The sequence below is a fragment of the Pararge aegeria genome, chromosome 12, assembly GCF_905163445.1.
Source record: "Pararge aegeria chromosome 12, ilParAegt1.1, whole genome shotgun sequence".
In the NCBI taxonomy this organism is placed as follows: Eukaryota; Metazoa; Arthropoda; class Insecta; order Lepidoptera; family Nymphalidae; genus Pararge; species Pararge aegeria.
The window spans coordinates 3290756-3314099 of record NC_053191.1 but is presented as its reverse complement, the minus strand read 5'-3'; the positions used below and the strand labels follow the sequence as shown (position 1 = coordinate 3314099).

The 23344-nt window shown below is 37.6% G+C and overlaps 1 protein-coding gene across 9 annotated transcripts in view; it reads left to right on the top strand.

Moving 5' to 3' along the window:
- LOC120628005 (cytospin-A-like) overlaps positions 1 to 23344 on the top strand; it is a 91240-nt gene that overhangs the window by 52426 nt on the left and 15470 nt on the right. For 5 of the 9 annotated variants that reach the window (XM_039896173.1, XM_039896174.1, XM_039896180.1 and 2 more), the window contains 12 exons: positions 9578 to 9962; positions 10698 to 10853; positions 11459 to 11644; positions 12423 to 12547; positions 13603 to 13762; positions 13836 to 13931; positions 14434 to 14558; positions 16026 to 16167; positions 17556 to 17732; positions 19263 to 19394; positions 20582 to 20719; positions 21541 to 21703. In XM_039896173.1, the coding sequence (XP_039752107.1) occupies positions 9578 to 9962; positions 10698 to 10853; positions 11459 to 11644; positions 12423 to 12547; positions 13603 to 13762; positions 13836 to 13931; positions 14434 to 14558; positions 16026 to 16167; positions 17556 to 17732; positions 19263 to 19394; positions 20582 to 20719; positions 21541 to 21703 (1985 nt within the window). Of the gene's footprint in view, positions 1 to 9468; positions 9963 to 10697; positions 10854 to 11458; positions 11645 to 12422; positions 12548 to 13602; positions 13763 to 13835; positions 13932 to 14433; positions 14559 to 16025; positions 16168 to 17555; positions 17733 to 19262; positions 19395 to 20581; positions 20720 to 21540; positions 21704 to 23344 lie in introns of all 9 variants that reach the window. The other 4 variants (XM_039896179.1, XM_039896177.1, XM_039896178.1 and 1 more) reach the window with 2 other exon arrangements.

Below are 23344 nucleotides of genomic sequence, written 5' to 3'. Positions count from 1 at the left end.
TCAATTGGCTAAAATGATGATGATGATGATGATGATATTATGATTGATGCATATTTTTAGTGCTCTTAGTAAATAAATAAATGAATAAATAAATAAACTTATGCCCCATTTTCCCTAACGACGGACACTTGTCCACTTGTTGTATTGACTTCAATAACCACCTCAATCAAAAGTAATAAAGTTAGGCACCTAGAAAAGTGTATGAATACAACTATACTTAACTGTATTAAAAGAAAACGTGGTTCGATAGCAAAGGTCGATACGGTTCCCATCGTGATAAAATGCCATTTGTTTTTAGGGTTCTGTATCTTGTTATAAAAAATGTCACTTAGAATCTAGGAATGGAATTGATAATATCTGAAATGGCTAATAAGTTAAAATTCATATTCTTCCCTGGTAAAATGGTGAAAACTGTTATGAGTGGACGTCTCGGGTTTGACACCGGCAAGGACGGTTTGAGAATTAATCATTTCTTAATTTTATCTGGTCTACCGTCAAGTCTGGTGGGAGGTTACGGCCGTAGCTAGTTACCTCCCTACCGACGAATACGCACCGCCAAGAGGTTACGCGTTCCGGCACCATGCCGTGTGAACCCGATTGGGGGTATGGAGTAATTATAGCTGCTATACCCCTAGTAGGTTAGGCCGCTACCATCTTATACTGCATCATCGCTTACCGCCAAATTTTCCGCGCAGGCATCTGCTTATTCCGCCAGTATTCTAAAATACATTTTGTACTCTTAAGATTCCAGTTTTTCCCATCACGTTAGTTATTAGGTATTGGTACGGGATAAAGGGGTGATAAGACAATGGCTTCCCTGTTGGATCGAGTTTCATCTAATCGCACCTCTAAATTTTCGGAGTTATGTGCGTTTTTAATTTATATAATTCAATATCACATGCGTTAACGATAAAGGAACACATTGTGAGGATCTGCATACATGAGAGTCCTCTTTAACGTTCCCAAAAGCGTGTGAAGTCTTTCAATCCGCACTGGGCGAGCGTTGTGGACTACGGGCTAAACCCTTGTCATTCTGAGAGGAGATATGCGACATGAAGTGGGCCGGTAATTGATTGATGATGATAAATACGTACGGAACCCTCCCAGGGCGATAGTCATACTCGCACTTTACATTATTTTTATTGATATCAGGCACACGATGCGTTAATGTTCCGAATTTGTGTTATGGTGTCAAAGAAATGTTAATTTTGGCATCTTGCGTGCTAACATGGAATTTTGTTTAACACTATGAACTATGTGACGTTGAGGTCATTAACTCTAGCTAAGCTTCGTTAATACATAGGATTCGATTCTTACACATACACAACTCAATCACTGCTCACGAGTTCCTGAATTCGAATCCCGGGTCGGTTTTAAATTTTTTTATTCCACTACAAATGGGCCCTTGACTGCAATTTCATCAGCTGGTAAGTGATAATGCAGTCGTAGATGGTAACGGACTAACCTGTTAGTTGTATGGCAGTTATGTTAATTCTAACGGTTTCGGAACGCTACATGGCTTAGCAGCACGTCTTTGCCAGTAGGGTGGTAACTAGCCACAGCTAAACTCCCACCATACAAAGTAATGTCAATTGTGTAGTTTCAGTTAAATACCTATACCAGTCCTGCCGCAGTTAGGGAACCCTGGGTCAAATTCCGAGCACGTGAAACTCAGTGCCGGTTGTTACTACTTGTGATAATAATCGTTTAAGCTCACCAACCCGTATTGGAGCTGCGTGGTGGGTCTATACTCTGAATCCCTCTCTCCTATGAGAGAATACGCTGTAGGGTATGATGACATACACATATCTGTCGGTAAGGTAACAAACCACGATTGAACCCTCCAACCAGAACAAAGGGGAGAAAATACAGAAATTGTAAATTCCCAAATTGCCCCTGTAAATCAATCCCTGGACCTCTCACATATACACACTATTAAAGCGTTAATTAAAACTTTTTTAAACTTTTCAAGACATTTACAGTGCAGCAGGCACTGTAAATGTCTTGAAAAGTTTAAAAAATTAGATTCCTTTTTGTGTCTTTTTATAAGACTACCCAAGTCTTATAAAAAGACACAATTTAGCTTTCTGCCTCCATCTGAGAACCGACCCAATGATCTAGACTCTTAGATTACCAGTCTCGGTACATCCATTGCATTAAAGCAAAGCAATACGGAGAATAAGAAATAAAAGTGCGATTCAAGCTTCCATATTGGATCTGACGGCGAGCGGGGCCACGGCTGGTCGTTCACCCATTCCTAGCTGAAGGGTGACTATGGTCTTTAAATTATATAAACATTTCCTATAATTAACAGGTTTTATAAACCCTTTTTTGGTTTAGTTTAAATTATTGGATAGAAACAGTCGTTACTTTGTCGGAAGGTCATGATAAACTTTAATCTTAATTTGCTTTAATTCGCGACAACCAGGCAAATCGATTTAGTGTTCAGGTGCGATGTCGCGTACAGACCGATTAGGGGTACGACTACCATACTCCCTAAAAGATTAGCCCGCTAACATCTTAGACTGGATCATCACTTACCGTCAGGTGAGATTGCATTCAAGGGCTAACTTGTATAGGAATAAAAAAATCTGTACAGCAGCTGCAAGAAACTGCAGTTGTTCCCTTCCAATATCATCATTCTTTTGACCTTCTCAAAACACGTTCTTAGAAAGACCTCGTTCTTTTTTTCGTTTAGCGTCCATCACACGATTTGAATTTTGTCAGTACACCGAGGAGCCTGGAAGGAAGGGCATTGTTTTTTGTGGAATTCGTTTTGTTCTTATGTAGTAGTAATATGAAGCGAAAAATTTTAAAACTGTAAACTGCTGAACCACAGTCTTTGTAACTCTCATCAACTAGAACAGAAAGACACATAAATACGTCTGTTTGGGTTACGCGATCCAGGATAATGATTTACAGGAGGTTTTGGTATGTGGATGAATCAACGGATCAACTAATACTGATAACTGATCGATGTGATCCAATTAAAAGGTGTCAACAAATGATTAAATTATGAATTCAATTCAGTGTTATGGTTACATTGAACTTCTCTGATACTCATTAAATTTTAAATTAAACTTTCTCGCTTATGTTATAACGAAAGCAATTATAACACTAACTGGAATAGAAATTTTGGGCACAGGGTCGAGGGAGTGATATGATAAAAACCCTTAAGTGTCTTCGCAAACAAAGTTATCACGTCTATTGACCATTAGGGTGGCATCCGTAATCTATGACTATGTCCGTATTTATCTATACTAATTGCTTTCTTTGTTGAATCATAGCAAACCAACACTCTCGTAAAATAAACAGACATAAAATTGTATAAGAAATATAAATGGCGACTTATTCATTTACTAACGACTGTGACTCCTTTAATGCAAGAAAACTAAAGCATCAACAATTATAAAGGTCATTGATCATCTTAAAGTAACTTCTGATATTTAGTTTATTATGTTATTTATTACAACTGGGTAACCTATATTATATCTTAGTGGTACAGACGTGGACAACTAAAATTCCCTAACTCCGGGCTGGAACTGAGAATTCATTGATGGAAAAGCCTTATATTTAAACGTTTTTTGGCCTGACCCGGGAATCAAGCCCATCCTATATAGCGTATTGAAGCATGATAATTATAACTAGAGCGTGCAGTTATCAGTTTAAGTCTAAGCCTGGGTTATCAATTTTTAAACACGCTTTATGCCTAAAAATATTTTGGTCTCACCCGGAAATTGAGCCAACTCTAATGGCTGTATTCAAACAGTAGGTAGAAAATAGCACGAAACTTAATTCCCGAGATTTTGATTAAAAAATCATACATATCTAAACAAAGATTTTAAACTAAGATTGTCGTGGTTAATCAACATTTCTTAAATATAGTTCACCGGGTACATATTATCGTGGTATGTACCCATTGAACTATATTTAAGAAATATCTATATGTAAGAAATAAATTTAAAAAACATTAAGGTACTAAGTACTAAATGTTCTTAGTATCCCCAAATGTATATAAAATATACGGGCAAAGTTCTTATTTTACTGATATATTCCAGGCAAAATATTGCAATAAAAATAATGCTAGACAAATTAAGAATTCATTCAAATGCCCTTGCTAAATTATTTCCCGAATTAGTAATACAATTAGCCTCATTGACTGAAATTCTTAGAAAAGAGACTAGACTTAAATTAATCAGATTTTCCCGAAATTATAAACCTTCTTGTCACCCTACAAGCGATACCTCAGATCGAGGAATGCCATTCAATCTATACTGTGTATAATAAAAGAGAATGAGGTGTGATGTCTGTTTATTTATGAATTAAGTCATGAAATAATTAATACAATTTTTTATGTACTTTTTTTGGCGTTTATTGCATTAGTACATTCATTCATTGATTCACAAACAACTCGGTCTGTCTGGCCGCCATTAGAGAGTTCAACTTCCGTCTCTGTCATTAGATCAGTTCCCGACAAAGCTGCATCTCAAGTAGAACTAACGATCGATACTCTATGAGATTATTTCTTTTTATTGTACACCAAAGAGTAAAATCCCTAAAAATACAAATAGGTACAATCGGGCCATGAGGTAAGGGTACACTTTGGCGCACAACAACGTAGTCTTAAAAGTCAAAGTCAAAGTCAAAACTATCTTTATTCAAGTAGGCCCGGCCCATAGGTGGCACTTTTGATGCGTACCTACATAAGAATTACACGGTAGTGAGATGAAGGCGATAACCACATTCGTAAACTTAAAACTAAAGCTACGAGGGTTCCAAACGCGTCCTGGTCTAAGAAGAAGCCCACAACAAACTTAGCCGGGTGTTTTTTTTTTGTTATCACCATCTCACAATGTCATTTTAAATTATTAGAAGAGCAACCTGGTTAGAGCAATAATTTACACCCAAGTTTTTTATCGATTACGTAGTCCTTTATACTATAATAGGACTTTTCTATAAGCTTACGTTATTAGTATAACGTTAAAGACAACCAATGTTATGAAAATACTATAGATGAAGTAATTTCAATTATACCAACCAATTAAAAATTTCAAACTAATTCCATGAGGACAGTGAGAACTAGAGACTAAGCCTACCAACAATTCGGGTTGGTGGGCTATATGGAAGACGAAAAACAAAAAATTTAAAAATCAACACCTCCTTAAACATGGAAGGCACTAATGATGCGCCCGTATATTATCAAAATTAAGCTTAATTTGCTATACTCCGCGAAAAGCAGGAGAATCTGTGTGGTGTAATTTATAATTTCTTCAATCCTTATACTCCACACCAAACAGATCTTCAGCAATATACCCTCTACGCACGTTTCGCTCCGTAACCGGAGCATCCTCAGGAGATGTTGACTTTACAATGAATAATTGTTAAGATGCACCGGTATATAATATACTAGCTGTTGCCCGCAACTTCGTCTGCGTTTGATTTTGTTTTTTCATGTGGCATTAAATTTAGCTGCAGTTCTAAAAATAATTAAAGTATTCAGTATCGCTAAGCCTTAAATGAGGGGTTTGCTGCTTTCCGCTGAGAAGTTCTGTCCTTTATCTCCAACCACAGTTTGGGCAAAATTAAACACATAGTATAACCTCTATAGTACAAAAATAATTATTTAAATCGGTTATCATTTGTTGGAGTTATGGTGTAAAATCGTCAAACACTCATCCCCTCTCCCAAAGAAACCGAGCTTAATGTCGGGATAAAAAGTATCCTATATTACTTCCAACACTTCCAAGAATATGTGTACAAAGTTTCATGGGGATCGGTTAAGTAGTTTTTGCGTGAAAGCGTAACGAACAAACATACATTGACATTTATAAAATTAGTATTGATTAGTAGGGATGTATATGAATTATGAATAATGATTATATATTATGATATAATTCTATCTATTTATTTTAAACTAGGTGTCCCTCGGACGTATAAGTCTATAAGATATATAGAAATATGTAAAGAGACGGCGGACTTTTCTATAGAACTTTTAAAGAGAACAACTTTGTCATACAGGATTTTGTCGAAACTTTAACCGTTTACGCATCGCTCGCAGCGGAAGCTCTCAAAGGGAAAAAACAACCCCGATTCACGAATTACATTCTTCATTAGTGTTACCAATGAAGTACCATTTAAAAGTATGAACGCTACATAAGTGCCTGTAAAAAGTTCTAAGTAGGTACATGAATAAAACATTTTTGAATTTGAATTTGAGTTTTGAAGAATGTTTCAAAATGCTTCTATTGGTCTAGTGTGATGTATAAATCCTATAGCCTTCGATAAATAGGCTATTCAACAGCTTTATATATTAGTACTAGAGGACCCCAGCGCCATCTGTCTGGCTAATTTGTAAATCTAAACCATCCAGGGTGCCACCCAAACGTATACCAAAAAATTCATTCAAATCGGGCCAGTCATCTAGGAGTTCAGTGACATACATACGCACACAAGAAATATATATATAAAGATAAGATATGCAAAAAGTTATTTTTCGAAGTGAAGAATGTTGGTGTATTATGGAATTATTTCTTTGGTGCGAATTGTGATGTTGCGAACACAATATTTTTGATAAAATTTGAAACCTAGTCTACGTTTTGTTTATTTAACATCGCCCATGATCCAGCGAAAGGTATTTTTTGTTAAAAAACAGTATTGCCACATTTTAATATTACATTATACATATATGAATTAAAAAACGTTGAAAGCCTAATAAAATGACATTCAATTTAAAATGCAACAAAGCCCTACTCTTATCGTTTTCACCATTTTTACGGTTGTCCTTTAATTAATCGTGGGAAAATGCTAGAGCATGCTCTCGCAGTTTGACGCTTGGTCGGCGCTGACCCTTAAGTTGAGGACGTGCTTTCCCCTAAGCCCGCATCAAAACCGAGGGGCCCGGACCACACCCTTCTATCCCCCCCTGATTCAATTGTAGAACACTTACTATGATTGCACTTTTAAATTTAACACTGGAAACAAAGGAGCTTGACTTTTATTTTGTTTTTATTTCATTCCACTATAAGTACAAGTTAACCCTCGGCTGCAATCTCACCTAAGCCTTAAATGAGGGGTTTGCTGCTGTCCGCTGAGGGGAGATAGATATACACAAAGATTGGTTACAAAATTAAACACATATTACAACCTCTATAATACAAAAATAATTATTTAAATCGGTTATGAACTTATGATTTGTCGGAGTTATGGTGTAAAATCGTTAAACACTTTCATCCCCTCTCTCAAAGGAGCCGAGCTTAATGTCAGGATAAAAAGTATCCTATATTTCTTCTAACACTTCCAAGAATATGTGTACGGAGTTTCATGAGGATCGGAACATTGCTCTGGTTGAACGGTGCACAAGGGATTTATAAAAAATCGCAAAAAAATGCTGTCAACTCTGTTACAAAGATAACGACCTATTATTTTCTATTACGCAACAAAATCTAATCTTATAAACATATCAAGTAGGCAGGTCACCTACAATGCAGTGGAGGCAATTAATTGACTCAGACCTACGTAGGCTACGTCGACAATCAATACCACGTGGGGTGTACATAGGTATACCTTAGGGTGACCATGCGTCTTGGTTTAGCAGGCATTTTTCTCACTATCAAAATTTACGGTTTAAGTTTATTTGTTTCACCTTGTCTCCAATCTCACCTTTAGGGCTAGCATGCGCGAACGAGAAAATTAAGTCTACCCACTATCTCGTCTGTCGTCTATAGAAAAATACGTGTAACGGGTAGAGATAATAATCGCTTTGCACGCATGCTAGCGCTACTGGTATAAGTGACGATTGTCTGTCTTAAGATTGCTTACCTGTTAAGGGGTTAAATCCACAGCGCTTGTCGACAAAGTTATCAAATTAACAATGGAAACCGGGGGCCTATGTAAATCTGGTGCGTTGCTATATATTTAGAATAAAATTGGATTGTATTGCTCACTGTTTACACATAGAAAGGCAGTTGAAATGGCCTAAAAAAGCAATCGAAACAGTATAACAACTGTCTGGCTTACAATAATGTTATTAAATAAGTATATCACAATTATAGAATTGTAAAATTATCTTCATTCTGTATAAAATGACAGATTCACTTCTTGTGACGTAAAATTAATTAGAAACTTGCACATCTATTATATTTACATTTATGTACGCATTTTTTTTGTATGTTATGCTTGAAATCGGGCTTATGCCGATCTTGACGTAGTGTTTAGTAACACAGAAATCATCTTAATGCACGTCCTAAGTTGTAGAGCACGAGGAATGTTAAAGAAATTTGTTAACGTACATAACTTTTTTTAAATTTTTACTACATTTTAATGTACATTTTTTTTTAAATCTTTGTCTATTTTGTCTAATGTCATATAGTATATCCTACTCAACAGTAACACATCTGTAATATATAAAACTGCATACAAATCGTTGTATGTAATCTAGCCCTATGATAACAAACACAGACGTAGCAAAAGCGGCCCAACTTTTAAACATCAACTTTTTGCATCAGATGTTAAAAATATTTCACAACATTCTTATGTTACCCAATTGTTTTATTTAATCATAAACAATCCGCTATAGGAACAATGTGACATATAATCGTCCCGGTTACTTTACTGAAATTTATGGTGATCCTATAACATTATCAGCATAATTTATCAAATCTCGTCTAAGAAATCCTGATAGGAAGCTATTTTAGTAGATTTATAAGACTGATAGCAACCCTTCCAACATACTCGTATAGGTACTCTAGCGTTGATAAGTTTTTATACATCAGCAACTATCAACCAAACTACAGCAAGTTTAAAAATGTAATAAACGATAGTTATGAATACTTATCAAGTCGTTTTATATAACTGATAAGCAATGGAAAACAAATCCATATAGGTATACTTAGGTATTATAATATTATCTAAAAAAGCTGTGAAAAATGACATCTATAAAACTCTAAATTTCTGCTCTGACGTTGATGAAATTCTCTTATAGTACATAGCTGCGTCTTTAGCTGTGCGTCTTACTCAATACGTCAGCACGTAGGATGCACGTAAGACATAGAACCTATTCATATAATACACAACAGGATACAGGAAATTTGACGTTATAGTTATGATATTAAATTAATGCATGAAGAGATAACTTCGTAAGGGTACTTCAAAGCCTATACACCTAATCATAGGTATTGCAAAGTTAAATCTAAACCAGGTTATTAATTAACTTCAGTCTCCAGTAACTAATTTTTTTAAGTAACTCTAGGCACAAAATGAGTAAATTTTTTGTTTCATTTCTGAGTAAGAATAAGTTTTTGAACGTACCATATCCATAACAATCTAAAATATTCCTCGTCCAACTTTCCATTTTAAGGCGCGGCCTCATTCGATGCTTTTATATGCTAATACGCAAAGTTATCGAATATAGCGTTACACGTTAGACACTTAACAATACAATAGATAGCGATAATAATTCCGATCGCACAGCAGCGGACGCAGTGACCGTTACGATATGCAAATAAACGAACAGTGACACGATAACGAAATATGATATATAAATAGTCAAGATGATGAAGTTCAAATCCTTGTTCCGTAGAGGACCAAGTCAGGGGAAGCAAGAGTCTACACTAAAAGGCGCCCCGTCAGTCTCCAGCCTCGATTCAAAGCACCACAAAGTCGCGCCGGCAAGAGAAAAGACCCTAAAAATATTCGGCTCGAAAGAGAAGCTCCATAAAGCACACAAAAAGAGGGATTTGGGGAACAATAATGCGGTGTTAGAAGATCCTGAGCTAAGAGAGAGTTTGGAGGGATACGAAGATGGGCAGGTGCGGACTCATGATTACGGTAGTGCGGAGGAGCTGGGAGCGGGGTCCGTAGATGAGAGGAGTTCTCAAGAGTGCATCAGCCTACCGGTTATGCTAAATGCTGACCACATGCCGGGCTTCCAAGAGGTTGAGCTAAGGCCTAGGCTACCTTCTGAGGTAAGACTTTAGTATTTTTGTAACCCTAGTACTAAATTGTTTTTCTCGAGCTATTCTGATAGCTTTCATGAACTACCTATCTATTTCGAGGCAGATATTAATAACCTAGCTATTACAATTTAAAGTTAATTTTATGATTTTACTTATGTCATGTATCAAAAACCTTAAAATTTTAGATGGACAGGTTAATAATAATCAACTTAAATCAAAAGTAACTTTTTTTTTATTCTACTACAAGTTAGCCCTTTACTGCTATCTCACATGATGTTAAGTGATGATGCAGTCTAAGATGGTAGCGGGCTAACATGTTAGGGAGTATGGTAGTCATACCCCTAATCGGTTTCTACGCGACATCGCACCAGAATACTAAATCGCCTAGCGGCACGTCTTTGTCGGCTGGCTGGTAACTAACCACGGCCAAAGCTTCCTACCAGAAAGTCAGAAAGCTTCTTATTCCACAAGTCAGTTCAATTTTATTTTCAGGCGAATCTGTATGGTGTAATTTATATTTTCTTTAATCTTTACGCCACACCAAACAGATCTTCGGCAATGTATTCTCTACGCACGTTTCGCTGCGACACCTGAACACCCTCAGGAGATGTTGACTTTACATTGAGTAATTGTTACGTATAAAGATTAAAGAAATTATAAATTACGCCATTCAGATTCCCCTGCTTTTCGCGGAGTAGGTATAGCAAATGAAGCTTAATTTTCATGACGCACAATATGTTTTAGGCGTCGCTGGCATCTGGAGTGCGAGAGCTGGAGTCACTGCGGAGACAGCTGGAGGCAAGCATGATGGAGCGAGCGCAGTTGGGCGCGCGGGTGGATGAACTACTGGAGCGAGCTAACGAGGCGGATAGATTACGGTCTGAGCTCGAACGGTTAAAGGTGAGCTTATTTTTTGGCTTCAATTGCCTCTTGTCTTGTTGTTAACTTTGTATACTCATTGAGAGTACCGGCGCGCAAGCAACGCCATGCCAGACTACCGCAAGCGTTGCGGGCAAAAGGGGAAGATGTATGTCCTCTTGTTGCGGACCTTGACTACAGTTACTGAGTTGATTTGGGGACGTTCTTCGATAAAATTGAATTGTGTCAAACTTGTACTAAGTAGGTAACACTGAGTTTCTTACAGTTTCTGTCGAGATCATATATTAAGTAGCTAGTTCTTGAGCTCACTCTCTGTTCCTAATGTACCTTGTAGAATACCGCTAGACAGACCTTGGTCAAAAGATTAAATTCTTGTATTCACTATCACCCGAAATTATTAATCAATCGAATCAAAAATCTTTAGATCAAAGATTAAATTAAGTAGTATTATTTCTTAATCTTTCCTGTGGATGAGAATATTTTCTGAATATTTTGGATAAGTTTAGAATTGGAACGGGATGCTATCCTGTCTTACTCTATCCTACCGATAGAAAAGATTTGACTTTGATTATTGTTAGTGTTGGTTACTGACGCTACGTTTGCTAAAGCAATCATGTGTTTATCAGTTGATAGAAGTGGAGCGGGAGTCGACGCTCGAGCGGCTCGCGGATGAGAACGGGACATTGCGCGCGCGGCTCCGCGGCGTGGCGCACTCTCCGCTCTCCGACAGTGAGAAGCGGCAACTGTTGCTGGCGCCGGCGCCGCGCCGCATGCACTCCTCCGCGCCCGCCTCCATAGCACTCGCCCACAATGTGAGTACCAAATACAAATTAAAAGAAATAAAGAGATGAAAGAAAGAAAGAAAAATCGTCTTTGCTGTCACACATTTGTTTTTATTCTGTCTGAAATGAAATAAAAATTGTGACAAAGGAGCTGGCTCAGTATTTATTTAAAATTACATATATAGTATGTAAGATAATTAATTTAATACAAGAATTTAAATGAAAGAAATAAACTACCTCAAATATATATATATATATATTATATATTCATAGAATAGAAACATCAATCATAATCTCATAGAAAATATATGAACTCTCTTAAATATAGTTTTGGCTTCATCATCTATTATAAAGGGCTTTAAAAAAAAATCATTTCAAACAGTTGCGGATGATCTAATTTCTCCTCTCTGCTCCTTGTCACTATGGCAGAAACGATATGAGTGGTAGGAATGTTCGATGGGCACCTAGAAACTCTCTTACTGAGCCCACTGAAAGCACCGTGCAATACTTATTAGCCGCCCGTTTTCACTAAACCGTTTTTTAAGCTGTCAAGTGTCAGTTTACGAGTCCCCTGAACTTTACGATCCGCCGAAATGGTGTCCTAATTTTACACGGCGCTTAACGTCGTTAGACATCACATAACAGTTCGTGGAGCGGTCTTTTTCTCAAGGAATCACCTAAATCACTGTGCATCCGATTAAGGTTATTCCTAGGTTTAGTGAAAACGGACGATACAATGCTAAAATTAATTGTATTCAACCTACAGAAAGGTCTGAAGCATGGTCTTAAGAAGAGATGGTATTTTTAGGGTGAAGGAGACAGCGGCGAGGCTAGCACGCCGGAATGGGACAAACACTCTTCTTCATCGCTCAGCGAAGTTTCCGTCGCCTGTTTACAAGATCGAATCCTGCAAATGGAAGAGCATCATTACAGGTCAGTTGAAATCGTATACACTAATATACAACATGTAACCGAATTACGAAATAATGTTGAAGGTAGCATAAGTATATTTCATTTTCCCATACAAACGAATTCAAAACATTATAAGTAGGCAGACAAACAAGTGTTAACTTATGGCAGCCCTATTGAAGATAAAAGACCGACACGGGCATAGTACCTACGCTACGCGACGCGTACTTAATAAAGTGACAGGAGTCACATGATTTTAATTTTGCACGTGGCTTTTGCATAGGGCTGAGGGCTGTATCTGATTTCTTTCAGTAAAAACTATGGCATTTGTTTACGCTGAAACTTTTAGGTTTTTTGTTCCACAGATAAGACTCAGAGGCAGTATATAATGTTTCTCGAAAGCATTCGAAGCATGCAAGCATTCGAATTTGATTTCGGTATACAATTACGCGTTTTATAATATGTTCTAGTGAATCAATGCAATGTTATAAATTTTCCATGTTAGGTGGAACAAATTACATGTACCCACCGACTCAATATTTTTGCTACACAAGATATATTTATATAAACCCATAACCGGTGCACTAAACGGCACAAATCAACTCCCCTAAATGAGAAGGGTTTAGGCCGTTGTCCACCACGCTGGCCCAGTGCAGATTGGTGGACTCCACGCGAATTTTGGCGAATGCATGCAGGTTTCCTCGCGATGTTTTCCTTCACCGTTGAAGCAAATGATATTTTAAATGCTTAAAACACTTCGAAAGGTTAGATGTGCGTGCTGGGATTCGAACTCTGCTCCCCGCTACTACACCATTGCTAATGGAGTATTTCACTTGAGTAAAAATGGTTGCTTGTTAGCAAGAGGTTTGTTGGAGTTGTGTGGCGAAGATAATGATTGTTGCTAGGAAAAAACTACCACACAGAAAAAAAAAAATCCCAGAGTATGTACATAAGGAAAAAAAACAGATTTATTTGCTAGATGACTGAGATATTTTGGCTTACTGCTTATCATTTTCACACACATGCTTTTGTCTCTAGTGTATGGAAGCTTGTGTTAAAAGGCTTTATTATTTTCTCAGCACGAGCGAAGAACTACAAGCAACCCTGGCCGAGCTTGCCGATCTTCAGTCACAGTTGGCTGATGCGCACGCCGACAACGAGAGGTTGGCTGACGAGAAGCAGGTCCTATTGGAATCCTTGTGTCGACAGACTGAGAAACTTGAAGATAGCCGGACGAAGGTAAATAACAACAAAGTGAGACTAATACTGGTCACATGAAAGAATGGGTAATGATAATATATTGTTGTTCCAGGTGGACACACTCCAAGAGTTGCTGATGAGGGAGGGGGTAGAGCCAGAAACTGTAATCTCCGGAGACACAGATCAGCAGTTGTTTGCTGTTTTAAAAGTAAGCCTAATGGATATATCTAAAGGTGTAGTTTTCATAAGAAGTACAAAGAACTTTGACACTTACAGATCTAATTAATGGTTTTTATATTGAGTAATTTTTTCATCGATGTGAGGCTATGTTAATATATACCTTCATAGCCTGTTTTAACAGGCTATAAAGGCTATTAAGGTACAAAGGTATGGTAAGAAGCCGTGCCCATAAATAAGTAAATGCAAACTAGGTACTAAAAAGACTCTTGAAACGATGAATGTTTTAAAATTTTTCCTCGCATCTTGTACGGAGGTACGGTGATATGCTTGAACGTAACAATAAGAAGATCGTCCTCCAAGTTGGAGTTTGTCTCAATTTATCATTTCTGAAAACTTCGCTATCTAGTTAAGTAATGTGGAGACCGCAATACAGTTCTTAAAGTATAGCGAGATGATACCAATTTTGGTAACGTCTAAAGAACGTCAAGTTAAGACAGGTTTAACTTAATTACTTTTATTGTTTTGTTTAGGTGTCCCAAGAGGAAAGAAGATTGCTACAAAATAAGCAGGAGCAACTTGTAGCTGATCTAACGCTTACTAAAACGGCGTTAGAAGAGAAAACCAAAGAAAACGAAACCTTGACTGAAAAAATTAGGTAAGTATCTAATTTTATGTTGTTTACCACCATCAACGCAGACATTCTTTTGTAACACATTTTGTATTTTCCTAAAGAATTTAAGGTTTTGATGACCTCCCTTGCGCTATGGTGAGCGCTGTGAATTTAAGAAGGAGGTCTCGGGTTCGGTTCCAGGCAGGGGTAGTTTGGGAATTTATAATTTTTGGATTTTATCTGGTCTGGTCTGGTGGGAGGCTTTGGCCGTGGCTAGTTTAAGTTACCACCCTACCGACAAAGTCGTGCCACTAAGCGATGTCGCGTTGAAACCTAACAGGGGTATGACTACCATACTCCCTAACAGGTTAGCCCGCTAACATCTTAGACTGCATCATCACTTAAATAAAATAATAAATAAATAAATATACTACGACAATACACACATCGCCATCTAGCCCCAAAGTAAGCGTAGCTTGTGTTATGTGTACTAAGATGACTGATGAATATTTTCATGAATAATATACATAAATACTTATAATATACAGATAACTTACCACCAGGTGAGATTGAAATATTAAAAAAATAGTTGGACAATCGAAAAGTGCCTCATAATCCTCATTCGACGGCCGACTGGCGCAGTGGGCAGCGAACCTGCTTTCTGAGTCGTGGCCGTGGGTTCCTGGAAAATGTTTGTGTGATGAATATGAATGTTTTTCAGTGTCTGCGTGTTTATCTGTATATTATAAGTAATCCTGTGTATTATATTCATAGAAATATTCATCAGCTATCTTAGTACCCATAACACAAGCTACACTTACTTTGGGGCTAGATGGCGATGTGTGTAATGTCGTAGTATATTTATTTATTTATTTATTTATTTATTTATTTATTTATTCATTACAATAAAATTGAGATTATTTGTAAATAATAATTAAACTACATCTAATTATACCGTGAAAAGTAATGGGCTTCTATTCCTCAAAATACTGAAGCCTATAAAAAAAACCAACTCGATAAGTGAAGCATTTCGCTCGTTATCGTGACCCGGGATCGGGAACCGCACATACAGACACACGTACGTGCAAGCAGAACTTTTTAAAACAATTTTTTAATTACTTTAAATAGTAAAAAGAGATTTAAAAATATCATGAGAATTAAAAATAGTGTTTTATCTCAACATTTGTCTATTTATATTCACTTATAGAAGCAATAAAGAATAAAAAAAGTGACATTTTAAGTTGGAGAATCACTCGGTGTGCTTAAACTTACAGTAATACGCACCTCAACGCTTCGCTTATGAGGCGTGCAAAAACGTAAAGTTCATAATCGCGCGTGAACTGCTAAGAAAATGTAATTAATACGAGATTCATGAGCTGTTCTTATTGAAATTAACGAATTGTTAATTTACCGAGACCTCTGGTCCCCGAGGGGAGGTTTCCCTGGTATTATTAGGGTTGTTTTAAACAATATAATAACAAAAATCGAGTGAAATAGGAACTTCTTCTATAGGAGCCTAGAAGGTGCCGTGGAGAGGTTGGAAGCGGAGCGGTCCCATTGGGAGCAGGAGGCAGGCTCGGCGAGAGAGGCGGCTGCGGCCAGGCAGCATCAGATCACAACCCTCGGGGAACTTCTCGAAGCTGCCAAAGCCCAGGTACAGTCGCGCACTGCTTTTCACTCTTACCCCCTTCATCATATCAATCCATTACCGGCCTCGGGCCCACTACAGGGTACTGGTGCCCCCTCGCAATGAGAAGGGATGCGGATTGGTGGACCGGTTCGGAAGGCAGATTTTACCGAGAAGAAATCTTATTTATTCAAATAAATGAGAATGCCGTATGTAGTATGGGATTTGGTTTCATATAGTACTTATAAGGTGCCTTCTTGGAATTTATCTCATTTTGAAGGGTTTAATAATTACAATACATTACCAATAAATACACTACCAAAATGAAGTTCGTGAATTGAGGTTATTTTTGACACATGCGATTATTGTACCTACCTATTGATGGTACTGTTCACAATATATTACAACCACTAATCTATTTCATTTAAAGATTTTTTAACCGTCGAAGTTAAGACTTGGAATTTGAGAGGTTTTTTTATTCTTAAATAAAAACTTAATTTTTGATACCAATTTAAATGGCACCAAACGAAACCGTTTTCCGGCATTCTCCTTTGCAAATATTATATACAGATAGATTAGCTATTGGTAGTGATTACAAGTTAATTCAAACCGACAGGGCTGGTGGGTGGGAGTTCCTCACTAGCACGAATACGGCAGTTGTAAAAAGTAAAAAACTATTAAAACACCGCCGATGTCGAAATTAGTATACGCCTTTTTTATCAGTCTTAGCGACTGTAACGCCGCCATCTAATAGAAAACATTGCAATTTCGATCTACTTTTCATACCTCCATATTACATTGAGATACTTTTGACGTGACAACGTCTTATAAATTGGTTTGCCGGGTGACACTTCAAGAAACTGCGTTACGCTCCGCTCACGTTATGCGCTCACAATGAGAGCGAGTGAGAGGCACGCGTCCCTTCCACTCGGGCATGGTTAGCCCGCCTAAGAGCGAGAGAGACAGACATAAAAAGTGAAAGGCACGCGTCCCTTTGTAGTAAACGCTGTTTCATTGTACGCAAATGTATTGCAAGTTATTGTATGTATATTTGTATATAAATACGTATGTATGTGTAAAGGTAAAAATAAAATTTTGTTAATATGAAATTCAGTGCGAGATTCTTTGTATAAATTATTGTTTTAAATATAATTCTTTGTATAAATAAATGTTTTAAATTGTTACTATATTTCATCCTTCTTCCTACTATACGAATGAATATTCACATTAAAATTATTTTACCACTCAAAGTCGTTGTCACGTAAAACTTTCGCCCGTATACCGACTTTACAGGCAACCAATTTTTTTAAAACAAGATATAAACAAACATAAAAGAGTATTTTTTGGACCTTTATTATATAAGCCTTATACCCTGTCAATGAATACTGCGGTTGAACAGCAATATGTGTCCACAGCTGGCGGGCGCGGCGGAGGGCGCTGCGCAGGCGGAGGCGGCGGCCACTGCGGCGGCCCGGCGCGAGGCGGACGCGGCCGCTGCGCGTGCGCACACGCTCGCCGAGAGACTCGCGCATGCGCAGAGACAGCTGGACAGGGCGCACTCGGACGCGAGGAAACTACACGATGACGCGCTCGTGAGTTCCTCTACATTGATATTGAACTTGATACTCGTTTATTACAATACCATCACGGCTAGGCAACAGGCAACATCAGGCAACCCCGACACGTTAACTGTATACCTTGTCAGGTGATATAATTGAAAAAAATATGTCCCCCAATTATATCCCCTGACAAGGGATACAATTCACCAGACAAAATATATGTCCCCCCCAATTATATCCCCTGACAAGGGATACAATTCACCAGACAAAAAATATGTCCCCCCAATTATATCCCCTGACAAGAGATGCAATTCACCAGACAAAAAATATGTCCCCCCAATTATATCCCCTGAGAAGGGATACAATTAACGTGTCAGCCAAAAAGAAAAAGAGAATTTTACCCCCCAATAATGTTTTGGATTCAAAATCCCAAAACATAGTCGAACGGGGGTAAACCACTCTTATGCTTGGTTCCCTTGGCAACCTGCTTCGGCAGGTGGGATAAATGCAATTTATCCCTTGTAAGTGGATAACATTTTTGTTTTCTGCTTACGTAAAACCTTGCTTGAGGAAAAAAGAAAAAATTCTCGTCTTATTATTTTTTAAACCATGTTGATTTGATCAGCTTTTCCGCATCTTTGATAACGTTTTAGTCGTAAAGACGTGTATGTGCGAAGATTTAGCGTTAGAAACCAGATAGGTTAAATATAATTGCAATACCGCTTACAGGTTATACAAGGCTAACTTATAGCAGGAGAAATGGTAATAAATTACTCAGCTAAGACGATTCTTCAAAGAGGAATGGTAAGACATTAGCTAACTAGATGGCACCACAAAGATCCTGCATCGCGGTAGCGAAGTTCTCCCAAATAATTACCATATATAACGTGTAAATAAAAACCGAAATAATACTTTTGAGGCTTTAGAGGTATATTATTAATTGTCTCTGAGGCAATCAACGGCAAAATCAGCGGCATGCATGTACTTAGGTACAATGCATGGCATATGCTAAGCTGTACACCCTTCCTGTCTGGTGTTACACACAGACATTGTTACTATGTTGTTACTATATTATTATAAGATGTACTGTTTGTAACACTTAACATGAATAAATGTATTTTCTTTCTTTCTAATAGTTTTTGAGTTAACCATTGCAATAGTTTCTACTGACAGAAATCAGATACAGTCCTAACGCCACATGCAAAAGGAAAATCAAGTGACTCCTGACACTGTATCAAGTACGCGTCGCGTAGCGTAGGTACTATGCAGGTGTCGGTCTTTTATCTTCAATAGGGTTGTCAAAAGTAATCACTGAGAATGTTTTGAATTCGTTTGTTTGGAAAAATATATAAGCTACTTTTGATTTAATATTTTAACAGGTTGATTCCTTATGAAGTATAATTATACCTACACCCTTCAAAAGTATATTTCGTAATCCGTTACACGTTGTATACAAAGATGAATGGTCGGACTCCCGAGCACGAACACCCGCTCGGGTGATCTTCGTATTGTTACGGTCGAGCGTATCAAGATAGCTGCTGTACAACCTAAAATATTTTTCAGGTATCAAGAAATAATGCCAAATCTACGATCTCAGAACTAGAATTCCAGTTAGAGCAGTTGCGGCAGGAGAAATCCGCGCTTCAGGGAGAATTGCAGACTTTACAAGAGAACAGCTCCGAACTGCAAATACAGGTCAGTCCTTACTATTCCATTCATACTAACAATTCAATCATATAAACTGTTGTTTAAAAAAATAACTACCTCGTTGGTCAGCTGTTATCATTATCGGCTACGGATCTCCAAGTTCTGGGTTCGAGTCTCAGGTAGGACTTAGGTTAGGCGATTCTAAATTGGCAGTGTTCAAACCCATGCTTCGGAGAGCATGTTAAGCGGGTGGTCCCAGTAGTTGTCACTAAGATAAAGTGGCGTGCATAGAGGGTATGCACAGGGTATGCAAATGGTATAAAATTAAGAAATCTCCAGTTAGGGTTATAAATACTTAAGGGTAGGCTTTTTATAACTCTTGCAATGCCTATCCGTAAGTTTTTTATAACTCGTACTGGAGATTTCCCATGATTTTATATCATCTGCATACCCTGCGCATACGTTCTATGCACGCCACTGCTAAGATGTGATGGTGTTATAATTCAAAAAGCTTGCCTACCTGCATTGCAGTAGCGTGGTGGGCCCTAAAGCCATATCTCCTATGAGAGAGAAGACATGTACCTAGGCGTTAGACGATATTTTGATGATGATGATCAGGAAAACTATCTCCTTGGTTTAGTTGGTTTAAATTTGACTACCTCCCTGGCGCAATGGAGAGCGCTGTGAATTTAAGCAGGAGGTGTTCGATTCCCGGCAGGGGCCATTTTGGTCTGGTCACTGGTGGGAGGCTTTGGCCGTGGCTAGTTACCACCCCACCGACAAAGACGTGCCGCTAAGCTATTTAGTGTTCCGATGCGATGTTTGTCGCGTAGAAACCTATTAGGGGTATGACCAGTGGCGTGCATAGGGTTTTTGGCCAGGGTATGCATAAAGCAGGTACATGGCATAAAATGGAAAAATTCCCCTCCAATCACTCGTACTATAAAATAATTTGGGTATGCAGTGCTTTTCTGCATGTATGAAGTGCACGCCACTGGGTATGACTCCCTAACAGATTTGCCCGACACCATCTGCATCATGAAAGAGATCTTTTTAAAAACTATACTCGTTTTTTTTTTTTGCAATAAACGACAACTTCAGTGTATCTGTAGAATTGGATGCTACACATTTCCCAAATAAACTTATGTTACGAAAAAACAAAAACATGCGCGGACGAAGTCGCGGGCAACATCTGGTATATTATAAAATAAACTAACGAATATAATTTATATTAGGTACAAGTGGCAACTGATGAGAAGTTAGCATTGATGAGCAGGACGGGTGAAGCGTTGGGACGGGTCGCTGACTTGGAGCGTCAGTTGCAAGATGCGAGAACGAGGCTTGCTCAGGTCACGAGGGACAGAGAGAGAGATGTGAGTATTTTGTCGGAGTGAGAAAGACAGCAGCGCACCTGCCATTGGTTGCTCGGCTGAGCTTTGATAATGCCGCAATATTCTTGTTTTTCTACTTTCTGTACTTTTTAATGGTGCTCAAATGAAACAGTATTATATTTATTAATTTATTTACACCTGAACATTTAGAAGATATGTATAATGTATATTTATACAAAGTTTCAATGAAATCCGGAATATTACTTCACAGCCTTTAGAGGCATATTATTTACTGTTTTTGAGACTTATCTGTGATAGCGAAACGTACATCCACATCACATGCAAAATTAAAATCAAGTGACTCCTGTCACTTATTTAATGTATTAAAAAGGTGTTTTAAAAGCTATGCGCGTGTCGGTCTTTTATCTTCAATAGGGTTGTCATAAGTAAAAACGTAGAATGTTTTAAATTATTTTGTATGGAAAAATCACTATACTTCTTTTGATTTAATGTTTTTACAGGATGATTCCTTATGAAATATACTCATACACCCTTCAACAGTATTTCGTAATTCCGTTACACGTTGTATATAATACTAGTTAGCCATTGACTTTTAAGCCTGTTTTACGTTTCTTTTTAATCACAGAAAATTAATATTATAAAAAATCTTCTGTAAAGTATACAACGCCCCGGCGTCTAACAAACCCCACTAGACTTAGAGGGACATGTCGTCATGGTTTTTAGTTCGGGTATACCCCACATAAAAGAGGTCTCAGGACTTACCTGTAAATTAAATAATAGACTTAGAATCTTATTTTTGAGTAAAGTTATAGAAGGTACATTTATTGCCCTTGGCCATCCAGGAAACCGAATGGAAACAGTTCCAGAGCGACTTGCTCATGACAGTCCGAGTCGCCAACGACTTCAAGACGGAAGCCCAAAGAGAACTCGAGAGACTCGTCTCTGAGAACAAGGCGTCTAGAGATCGCATACGACTGCTAGAAGACCAAATACACTCGATGAAAGGTGAGTTATACTACAGCTGGCTTAGCCAGTTCTCACATAAACACTCAAAAGATAATTTTGTACTCAATCTGAACAAAAAAGGCATTCTCATTGGTTAATATACCAATCTCAGGGATTTTTGCGGAGAGACGACCAATTAAATTCCTCGGTCGATAATAACAGAGTTGCGATTAGAATTTTCTTCCATCGTGAATTCTATCAACAAATGGGAATGGTTCCCAGAATTTCTGCCACCTAGGCTTCATTTTTTAAGCTGCCAAGCAGAAATATATATATAGGTTTCGTTTTTCACACTTACACCTTCGATTTGTAAACGGTGCAAACACATTAAAATTTGTATATAAGAATATTTAAATATGAACTACCACATTTGTAGTTGCGGTTGTTTTAAACACTTCCAAACGTACATCGCGTCGTGAGAATTAGCTTTTATATAAAAATTAATAAGTACGTGCAGAAAAACTGCATCACCCAAATTTGGCGCTTTTTTCCTTTAAGGGTTAAAGAAAAAATCTTGTAAAACGTCTATTTAAATCGAACAACATAATAATTATTTTTTTTAAATGTTCTGAGATTTTTCTCTTTGTTTTTATAAATAGCATGCCACACTTATTGTGTATTTAATATATTGTGATCATGTCAATTATCAGACTTCATTGCGGGATTTTTAGTTGGCCGCCGCAAAATGTTAGCTCAAAATTACACTGGATACCCTATATTTTCGAGTTTTGAATTATTAGGTAGCTGACTTTCTTGTTTGGACAATGTCTAAATACCTGCATATCGCATGTGATTTTGTATTGTTGTAACAGCTTTGACGTAATTCTGCCAAAAATAAAAAAAATTGTCTAAATATTTCAGTTGGCTAGCTTTTTTGACATAGGTTTTTTGTTACGTGTAAAAGTCTCTAAGCATATGGTGAGGTGCAACCAAGTGGTCCCAATTTACACGGGTTTCACACGCATCTAAAGCTGAGACTCAATCGCAGGGGTCGTTTACGAGTATCAATACGCTATAATGTCAAAATCAAATCGACTTTATGTTTATCGTCATAAGGTCGTAGGTACATTATGTGTAAGTCGAAGAGAGCTTTTAAAAAATAAAATGAGGTACTTTTGCCTTGTTAGGTTTGGTTTTCGTACGTTATAGTGCTGTCATTAGGGATAACGAGTTTAATATAACACGTGCCTCATGAGACATGTCTGGATTGCAGTGCAGTCATTTTATTAATTGTTACCAAATCTTTCATGCGTTAATGCATGCCTATACTTCAGCATACGCTCAGATTTTATCTTCAAGCATTACCTTCGTAGTAATACTTTCGGTTGCATGTAAGATTAAAAAACGTTAAAAAAATTATTCCAATGTAATAGTAGAATTGAATTAACAACATTTATCGCGCACTAATTCTATGTACGGCTTTAAAATGTAGTCGCATTCATAGAACTAACAGATAATGTTGCCATCTTAATAGTGGAACGTGTACATAATAAATACAGTAGGACAAGGGTCTTGATGAACGCAGTAGTGAGAAGTTATTTTTTTTATTATGACACTAATAAATAAATAAAATAAACCTAAGCTTGAGTATATAAATCATGCCTTTGAAAGTAAAAAGTTGCTGCTGTTATTAATATTTAT